The 10761-nt window shown below is 37.5% G+C and overlaps 1 protein-coding gene across 1 annotated transcript; it reads right to left on the bottom strand.

Moving 5' to 3' along the window:
* Nucleotides 1–5434: 5434 nt before the first annotated feature.
* PSMA4 (proteasome (prosome, macropain) subunit, alpha type, 4) lies at nucleotides 5435–10639 on the bottom strand. Its single transcript, XM_010080969.1, has 7 exons — nucleotides 10576–10639; nucleotides 9631–9793; nucleotides 8181–8258; nucleotides 7866–7954; nucleotides 6875–7005; nucleotides 6545–6668; nucleotides 5435–6071 (listed from the first exon to the last, which is right to left on the bottom strand). Exons 2-7 carry the CDS (start codon nucleotides 9765–9767, stop codon nucleotides 5917–5919), a joined length of 714 nt encoding a protein of 237 aa, XP_010079271.1. The 5' UTR covers nucleotides 9768–9793; nucleotides 10576–10639; the 3' UTR covers nucleotides 5435–5916.
* Nucleotides 10640–10761: the final 122 nt, after the last annotated feature.

Consider the following 10761-nt stretch of genomic DNA (forward strand, 5'->3'; position numbering starts at 1 on the left):
CCGTGCCTCAGGGACCCGCGGCGGCGGCTGCGGTGTAAGTGAATAAATAACGATAAATAACAGGAAAATACGACACTGATTTTCGATTTCCGTTCCATATGAAACAGCCCGTAGGTTTTGGGGTTTTTTTTTAAAGTTTCTAAATGGGAATGTTTTGGAACTTTTAATCAAAAACAGATAAACTAATGGAAGCTCGAAAGGCCTGGGGTATTTCCATCTTTGTGTGTCTTTACGGATGGATAGCATATAATGAATATGCTGTACAAAAAGCTCCACCTTTTTTTCTATAACAGCTAAATAAAAAGCTGTGACAAAAGACAACTTCAAATGCACCGTGAAATATAAGTAGGGATTTTTCCTAAATCGTCCTAGCGGAAAAGTCCAGTGTACACATTGCCACAGACGATAAAAGCAGCTGGCATTGATGCGTTTTTTACATTTAAGATACTGTTTCAGATTTTTTACAGAGAGAAAAGAGTTGGAAAGAGGGGCTAAATGGTTTTACACCGTGTCAATCAGCTGCTGCTTGAGCAGTGCCAGGTACCAGATCCCCCAGAAAAATGGACCTTATTCAAGTCAAATAATTTTAGTAACTTTGTACCTTCCTCAGATGAGCATTACTCGAAGTAGGAATTTCATTAAGCACGTTGTCAATTATCAATATTCTTTTATAGTGCTCATTTTACAGAAAAAGTGTGCATCTCTGTGTGTAAATCATGAATGGTTTTGATGACCAAAACAGAGCAGCTAAGCATTACAATCCCTTTCTTAATTGTTAAACTCATGTTTTTCTGTATTAACTTGTCCTGCAGCCATATTTAGGTTGTGCATGTCTGTGCAAAACATGATGCAGCCAGTATGACCCCCCTGAAAAAAAGGCTGCTTACACAGTAGTTTCTTCCAGCACACTTCTGGAGACATGTTGCATTGATTTGAATGCTCTGCAGTAAATACGATCACTTTATATATTGAGAATCCATTTGTATAAAGCATGTCTCCCACAATCGAAATACATATGCGTTAAAGGATGCAGCATGTGACTCTTATTTTGAAATGCTCGGTGTGTATGCAGTGGCCAGCCCAAGATTTTAGAGTAAGTAAAAATATATTTTAGCCCAAAGCATGGCACAAAAAAATCCCTGTGTTCTTCTTTTGTGATGCATTGGAATTCTAATATTTTCTGAGTACTCCAAAAACTACTGGGCAGTATTTCTACTGAAATCGCAGATCCGTAGTTTTTGATGACAACTGGTCCACCGCTGCACTGCACCTGGTGTCCCTAACATAAGGTTATCACGTAAAATCTACATTTCTGGTAGCAGCGTATTATGTGCACTGCAGTAAGTGCATTTTAGAGCCATAATGTCTAGTTAACAGCATTAAACATAGTTGCCACTTGAATGTACAGGACATAGCAAACTGGTTTTATTACATAACTATGAATTTGTTTGCAGCTGGGTCCTAGCTAGGCAAAACAGATGCTGTAAGATATAAAAGGATTAAACTGTCTAGCTTACATGTCCAACATTTTGCTAAATATTTCATGTAGCATCATCTGGCACACATTATGTTGTGTTATTACTATTTTAGAAAAGAGTAGTTAAAATAAGAAGCCATTTTTTCTTGCTGCCTTGAACTTGAGCAAAACATTAATACAAGCAGCAGCATGTTAAGTTTAATATTTATCATTAAATGAAAGCCTAAACAATTACATGAGTAATGTCTGCTGTCTTCTCAGCAGGAGCTGACATCTGAAGGTCCCCACTGAACACTGTTCTGAGAATCTTCAGTAAATTGCCTGGTGGCAGCTTTTCCTGTGCACTGAAGAATACTTTAACTGGAAAGCCAAATGCCAAATTAATCACAGATAAAAACAGCAAGCTGCTCAGTTGTCTTTGTAAAATCAGAAATATTCTAAAAAAATTTAGTGAATCTGAATCTTCTCCAGATTAAAGCCAAGAGCTATATAACCAGTGAAGGGTGCTTTCAGATCAAGTTACTTTGCATTTTTTCATATTGTAATAGAAATAACTGCAATTAAAACTTGAAAAGGAGGGCAACTTCTACTATGGAAAAACTGTAATGGAACATACTCTTTAAAGAAAAGGAAGGACATTTAATAAATCCTAGAATCTCATATAGTCTGAAGCTACATAATTTCTCTCACGTATGAAGGACCCGAGTGCATTAACTTCTTGGACTTAGATGTCTTGTATACACTTAGCAGTTACAGTTCTGTGGCATCTAAAACCATTAATTTGAATGTCTTGTCATCATTAACATAGCAGTTCTCATAACACAGTGGAGAACTATTGTCCTTAATTTTAAGGTTATGAACAGAAAGAATAAATAATTACCTTGGGAATCCTTAACAAAACAGAAGCAGCAGTCAAATTTAACACAAGAAGCCCTTTGTTTATCGTCTTAATTTGGGTGCTGTTATAACTCTGACAAGTAAAAATATTTGGATGAATAGGGAAATATATCTAAAGGAATCTTCTGTCTTCCAGTGCACAATACGGTCAGTCACATAAGCAGCAGTCTTGGAAGTTAATTTGACTTTTATTTGACCAGAATATAGGCATCTAGAAAAAAAGCTAACTTTTTTTTTTTAAACACTGACAGATGCAAGGGACAGCACAGGTATTACTGGAGAAGCAGTAGTTTCATTATTTCTTAAACTACTTAGAATAACAAGACATGACAATTTACTAGGACAATCTGTTTGTGAATACTTGCCCTAACAAGTTCTGTCATGCACTCAAGTGAGGTATAAACTATCCCATCTTTAAGTTTACTAACATCATATTATGCAAAGTTTCAAGTAAATACTTTTACCTAATTGGAAAAATCTGTCACCTTCCACAGCACCACATGAAGTTCTGGTGTTAAAATAACATTTAATCCACAGCAATAGCTAAATATTTGAGATACTTACGTAATACACCATAAACACTACGTACACCAAAAAAACCATACAAAGAACAGGAAGATGATTTTGATTAGCAAAGACAATTTAAATGTATCACCAAAATAACTTTTCTGTTCTTATGACTTATCCCCAAACCACTCCCAGAAAAGGCACAGATAGTGGTGGGTTTTGCGGGTTTTTTTTTGTTTTTAAACACACAAAGCCAGAATCAACACAATAGGCCTATGCGGTCAAACACTGCTCTATTTCTAGGAAAAACAGGTAAGGAACTTGCTTTAGTGTAAGGATGTCCCAGGAAGATGCCAGTCAATGAAAGACCTCCAGCATCTCCTTACTGTCCTAGGGTCAAATGCAAAAAAGAATCAGAAATTAAATGTAGGTGAGCAGAACTTGACTGTACATCCTGGATACGAGTGCCAGCTAGAGTCACTTGCCCGTTCCAAGGCAGTTCTGAGGTTCATCTCACAACCAGCTATTCATAGCACTCAGTAGAGACAGTGGTTTTTAAATTAAATTAGTAATTATTGTTCCAAGATGATAAAGTATTTGACAATACTTTTACTTTGGGTAAACAAAACCTTTAAATAAATAGATCTTTTACAGTGTAGCGTAACTATACAACTTATCACAATGCTTCAATAAATAATGGAATACAGATCATAAAATTATTCAAATAGTTACAACTTTTGGTTATTACATTATCTAATAAAGTTCTCCCTTACCAGCAAATGATGCAGTGTTTGGCAAAGAAATGCTATTGGTAGTTCTTTAAACAAAGATCCAAATATATTTATTATCCCCTTTGTTAGAAACATGCATTTAAGAAAAAAATATTTTACTACATCTGTATGCTAAGGTATCTAGTAATATTTCTAGTACACTAAACAAATTACCTTGCCTTATTTATATATACTGATGAACCCAGACTCAGATGCTCTAATGGTTTCCTAGAAGACAGCATCCTGGAGTGTATCACTTTGTGTCAAGTCATCTTAGAGAAGTCGGGAAAAACTCAGTTTTGTCATTGCTGCTTTTAGGGCATATTCCAAGTACTTCTATAACCATCATCAGCGATCCAGAAATCTGCAAAAGATGCTCATACATTGCATTCATGGTATCAAAAAATAATAAGTGAGCACTGAATTTTCTACATAAAAATGAAGCTTGAGGTATTTATATAACCCTTTATAATAGAAAATAAATCTTACCCATTGCATGTTGTCTGCAGCTATTCAGGACTTGTTACATGAAATGTCATTCCTGTGTTATTATTTGGAAGATCTACTGTTGCCCAACGTGCAAATAAAACTCAGTCTAACCTTTATTAGATATAAAATTCGAATACTAACGAAGTACTAAGTTCAGTACAAATGACTAAAGCAATTGGCCTGCACTGAGACTTGTAAAATGAGCAAACAGGTCCCGCAGCCCGCACAGAACCCGTGCCACCCCACACCGCCGTCTGTACAGATGTTGCCTAAGTGAGTGCAAAACATCCCCGCAAGCTGCCGCACAGACACACGTCAGATTCCTTCCTCTGGTCTCACCAGTGAATCTTGCAGCAGTGAGCTCAAAAATGGGTTTTGTTGAGACTAGGAGCAATTTCTGGCCATGTTGACAAAGTGCCTTTTATCAGTCAAAAATGTCTGGAATAGAATAAAAATAATAAAACACAGCATGGATTCACTCCCTTTCTTTAAATGGTCATATTAAATCCTGTGAACACCAGATGTCCTTTGGAGTAAAAAAAACAACAAAAAAAACCCCCCAAAAAACTACAAGATAGACACAACCCTGAGTCAGATCAAAGATGCTGGATCACCAGTGCCGCAGTTTGAAATTCAGCAGGTAAGACCTCATTTAAGCACGTCACTCGAGTGAGCTTTTTCAGTTTCCTTTTGATAACTGAAAGGGTGCAAAATAATTTCCAGGAACTTGTTTCTGTCTCCTCTATTAACTCCAGATATTTTTTTTTTCCAGAACTAGAAGAGAGTTTAGTTAATCTGAAAATCGTATTATTTATTTTGCATTCAGTATAGGGACAACATGAACAAAAATTATTGTAATTTCTAATTAATGCACAAATATTATGATTTCTCAAGTGGTTAACTGGTTAGTTTTCTAGACTGTTGTCTGCCAGAGAAGGGAACCAAATTATCTGGGGAAGTATCAGCAACACTGAACTAAAAATAAACCATCTCAATTTCCTTTCAGGATAAAATGTAAAATAGTCAGCATGGCCTAAATCATGCACTACTTTATTTACTTGTTTGTATTTTGACAAGATAGCTTAACATTTTCACATGGCGTCTGTAAAATGTCTTTCTAGTTGGTATGAACTTAGCTAATGTTATATGATTAATTTCATAGAAAACACCTGCACGCATGGAAGGCTATGATAAACTGAACACGTTTGACAGGGCATGCTTAAAACACTACTGCTTGCAAGAACATCAGTTTGACAAAGCCTTTTCTAGGAACAAAATAGGCCAAAATTAAAACTTGGCATGCCAGCACACTTTATTTCTGCATTTGTGAAATGATTTTTTAAACTTAGGAGCCCTTTTCACTACTTTAAAAAGAAAACCCACACATACATACAAAATTCTAACAATTCTAACACCGTATTTGTTTACCGACTAGCATATACCTTAACGGTTTAAAGCGATGAAATCCCTTGAGATGGTGCATATCCAGGCATTACTGAGGAAATAAAGACACTCATCACTATTCTTCTTAAATTTTATTCATTCAATAATAAAAAATAGAAGATGAAAGAAATAGAGTGTTCAAGAATTAAAGCAATTGTTGGTCTATGTAAGGAGCAGTAAACTAATTTTCTGAATGATGATTAAGGACCTGGTTCATCAAAAGCAATTCTGGGTCCTCCATGGCATATTTGTAGCCTTCTACAAAACGCAAATCCAGATTATCTTTTACTGAAGCGGGTCCTATGTTATCTACAGAACACTTGATTTCATATTCTATTTATCCTTCTCTTTTTGTTCTTTTTCCTTCTTTTCACGTTCAGCTTTTGCTTCCTCCTCCTCATGTTGCTTTATCAACTGTTCCACCTCCTTTTGCTTCAGAACCCTTATTACTGTCTTTCCGTTCTCTCTTGTCAATGTTGCAATTTCAACTGAAACACATGGAACAGACAGCAGCATTACATTTTGTCATTTAGGCAGAGCGATCATCACAAGGGTAAGATTTGTGGTTACAACTGACAATGCAGCAGAATCCTCTTGTCCTGCCTCTACAAAAAAGCTTGACTGGCAAGCCAGACAGCAGCAGTCCTCTTCTGCAGCAGCATACACGAGCGCGTTAATACCTCTCCAGTGATTCTTCTACCAGACATGTGGCATTTCTGCTACTGCACCAACGCAGCCTATGGTTCCTGCCCTGTGTTCTCGCCCCGGAACTGACCGAGGCAGATTAGCCTCAGCTAGGATATCTATGTGCCTCTTAGAAAGGTTAAGGCTGAGAACTGCTGCGTCTTCTAAAAACATTTTTCACATGACAGCTAAAAATCCAATAAAACACATCTAGTATATATACATTCACTACGTTTTCTAAGCAAAGGGTGTTACCCTGTATAAGCAAACAGCTTACCTTTCTCTGCAGAGAGCTTGCTAACATCCATGGTTTTGTTTAGAACCTTAATGGCTAAGGCCAGCGCGGTCTTCAAGGTCATTTCTCCTTCTTTGTAGTCTTGCTTTAGCATTGACACAGCTGCCTACAAATTTCACAGAAATTTCAATTACATATTTGGGCAATCAACTAAACAGTTGTTTTCTGCCAGATAATACCAATACATGACAAACAGGAGTGCATCTGTATCTGCTCTGCACTAGTAATCAACAACTCAGTTTAATTGTAAATTGCACTGTACTATTTTTTTTTTTGCTTGACTTTTTGAGAAGGAAAAAACCCAGAACTTACAGCACTGTTATTCCCAATGCATGTAGCTTTCCACCCTCCATAATTTCCACTAGGATCACTTTGATACAGCTGAAATCCATAATGCTTATCCCAGCCAATGTACAGCAATGAAACACCAAAAGGACGTTTTCCTGTGGAAAAGAAGGCTATTAAGCACTCTAAATTTAGTAATAAGATTGGTCATGAGTGACAATTATTTTCTTTGATTTCCTTTTTTAAATCTATTCCTGTGAACTAGGATTTAACAGACTGTTCTGCACTTCTGTTCCTTGAGATAAGCACGCCAGCATTTCTTTCTAAGTCACGGGGTGGAGGGCAGCAGAGGTTTATTTCATTTAACCCTGAGGGCAACTCATTTCTATCTCCACAAATTGTAATTTATCATCTCAGGACCTGAACAGCTAAGCTACATACTTTAAGTTTTGATTTAAAGGGTGTAACGTAACAACATCAAAAGCCAGGTACATAAAAGGTCATTTTTTCACACTACCTATATCTAAAATACCAGAATCATCAGTTCACATACCAAGGAACACTACTTACAACATAATTTTCTAACACGTTGCTTGATCCACAGAAATAGTATTTTTTAAAGTGTTACAATACTTATACCCCCACATATAGTCTTACTTGTGATTCATTATGGCATTATGCCGGATGGGCACAAAATGTCGAAAGGTGACATATCAAACAATTCACTGCTGGTCTTTTGAGGGCATTCACTAAATCCAAGAGCACTCAAAGCATTCTATGCAATGGGCCAGGAATCTCAGCCATCAATTTCTCCATGACTCAAAAGTAGCACCTTCAGCAGCAAAACAGTAACCATGACTCCCCACTCCCCTCTCACATTTGGCTACTGTGTTTTTCCCAGTATAACTTGTTACAGAAGAATTTGGTTGAACTGTACAAAGACCCAGATCCTTCCAGTTATGTAACAGAACCATTCTTTAGACATTTAAAAGCACAATGGTTCTTCACACTTCATCACCTCCAAACTGTGTGTAAGCCTGCTTGATATCACATAGTGCTGTTACCAGTTGTTCACAGGGAATGGGCTCTTGATATTGTAACAAATACCTAAGATGAAAGAGAAAAAAAAAAGTTTTCAAAACTTGTTTTGCCAACAGCATCCTGTCCCACACTTAATAAGAAACAAGCTCTGAAGTTAGAGCCTGTTTGATCTAGCTGCTTTATTTCAAACAATCTACTTCTGCTCAACGCACGTTCATTTTGATTTAATACCCAAACAATGGAATCTGACAGCACAGGCAAATAAAACCATGTTAACTATCAGCAGACCTACCTCTGCGCAATCAGTCTCAGTTCATTTGTTAGAACGTTGGCATCTGAAGTTATTCCTGCAACACTGCAAGCCATATCCCTGCAATATGAGCATACACATTAAAAAAATTACTATCAATCCCCAACAAATAGTCACGTCTTCATACAGCGGTTCAAGCGGAACACTAATGAGCTTTTCCAATCAAAACGACGAGGCTGCCACATAAAAAGAGGTTCATCAGCTCCCGCCTTTAGGGTGCACGAAAGCTATTTTGTAACCGTAAGAGCAGAGATGCACAACAGAGAGTAAGCAGGTCAGCATGTTAGGTATGCGTATAGTTCTGAGAAGAAGATCATGCCAAACACAATTCGATCCTGTCTGTCTTCACAGGAGGCATTAGCCACACACGAGTGCCTATCAGGAGGCCACTTGACCCGGCACACCAGAATCCTGAAGGAGCCATACAGATGTGACAGGCCTTCCATGGAATTTGCTGGCTGACACATCGTATTGGCATAACTGAGTGATCTTTAAACCATGACAGATCATACGAAAAATAAGCCCTTCACATCCTTGATTGTTTCCTTAGGTCTGAATTTAAACTCTCTTTTGCCCAACCCAATATTGCTACAAAGCTTTCACTATGCAGAAAGGATTCAAGAAAAATAATCCAGGTTATTTTTTGTAAGTGAATTTAAGAATTTTTCAGAAGATGGAAGAGCTGGCCTAGGCAACTACTCCAGAGCACAGTTACACAGCCTCCTTGAAAATCCAGCACTTCCTACAGTTCTAGCTGCTTTCAAGGTCAGCACAAAATGGGAGGCTGACAGGATGAACACCTAGTTGTGTTCCACATGCACTTTCTGGCATGGATGAAGCTCTACCTCCCTTACAGGCAAGGCAGCATAACCTGTAACAGGCTTTGCTCTGATATCACAAATTCAACTTCCAGAGGACTAAAAAGTCATAACAGGGAGATACATCATCTCTACTACAATGGTGGCACAATGGTGGCAAAGAAACCTAGGGCATGTTTTATCTAATTATCTTGTTCTCTTTAAATCACAAAAGAAAAACAAAGACTTAGGAGAGGACACTGAGCTGATGTAGCCTAGGGATTTTTGTGTGCATTCTTTATTCTGTCCCCAAATGGTATTTTGTAGAACTGAGAATTCCCAATTTTCCCAAGTGCTCCAATAACATTACCTAGTATGGGAAAGTACCAGCAAACAGGCTACTCCGCCTAGAAAATTCTCCTAGAGATTAAAAAAAAAAAAGGCAATCCTTCTACTTTAGAAGAACTACTGAAGTAAACAATGACAAAATAGTTAAACCTATCTAAAACACTGAACAAAACAAATACTAACATTCCAAATAAAATAAAACCAGATTCAGTGCTAAAACATCTGAATAACAGCAGTGTTTTGTTACTGATAACATCGCTGGACATCTGATCATCATGTCAACTTACTCATTAAGTTTGTATATTTTCTCTGAGAAAAACACTTCATCAAGAAGCTTGTGAATGTTGCGTCTCTCTGCTGCTAGCAAAACACCATCATTTGCTAGAATTCCCAAACAAGTACCCGCATGTCCGATTGCTTCCATTGCATACTCAACCTGGTACAAGCGACCTAGGAAAGGATTTAATTAGTAACATCAAAAAAGTAACACTGAACAAGACCAAATACAAAAGGTGACTTAAATTTGCAAGAATCTGACAGATGCTCATTGTATAACCTAGTCTTACTTCTTCAGTCTATTACCAGTTGATAGTAAATTAATTGGTCAAAAAGAGGGAAGGAGTCAGAGAAGAAAAGTCCACAAATCTGATAAGGTAATACAGGGCATTGCCAATGTGGAAAAGCAACATTTCTTTTACAAAAAAATCAAATCTACAGAACTCCCTGCTACAGCAGAATGAGTCAAAATGGATTTTCCATAATGAAATAAAGTATTTTATACTAAACTCTGAGTCCATCCTGTCTAAGAAATAGGAAAACATGGCTTGCAGGTGTTTCAGCATGTGTAAGAATAACAAGGAGAGGAGTGATTGCACCAGCAGGATATTGCACATTCTCAGGGGGAGGGGAGGAACAGTAACAAAATCCATCAATACTCAAACAAAAGGTGAATGGTGCTGATTTGGTCAAGTTATTTCAAAAACGTGGCAGCTAGTATCACTCAATAATGGGACGCAGTCTCATTATTACTTTAATCAAAACAAATTTGGATGTCTCCACTTTGGAACCTTGGTGTCCTTACAGAACTGGATGCTGCTTCTAGCAGGTAATTATGATTTTGCAACTCATATATGGATGGAAACACACTATAAACAACCAACCTTTCTCCAAGCAGTAGTTTAGTTTTGAGGAGACAAATAGAGTTTATTTGAAAGCATAGGGTTAAAAAATACCTTCTGGAGAAAATATGGTAGTTCTGGAGTCATATCTTCGAGACTGTAAAAAGCAACAGCTTATTAAATATCACCATTCTCTTGTCAGAAAGCAACATTCTGAACTTAGCGATGCTGCGAGCCGCACATAAAAACCCCAATCGAGCAGTGACCTCGGCTGGGCACCCTCAGTGAGAAAGCAACGCC

Source organism: Pterocles gutturalis, unplaced genomic scaffold (genome assembly GCF_000699245.1).
Source record: "Pterocles gutturalis isolate BGI_N339 unplaced genomic scaffold, ASM69924v1 Scaffold53959, whole genome shotgun sequence".
Taxonomy (NCBI): domain Eukaryota; kingdom Metazoa; phylum Chordata; class Aves; order Pterocliformes; family Pteroclidae; genus Pterocles; species Pterocles gutturalis.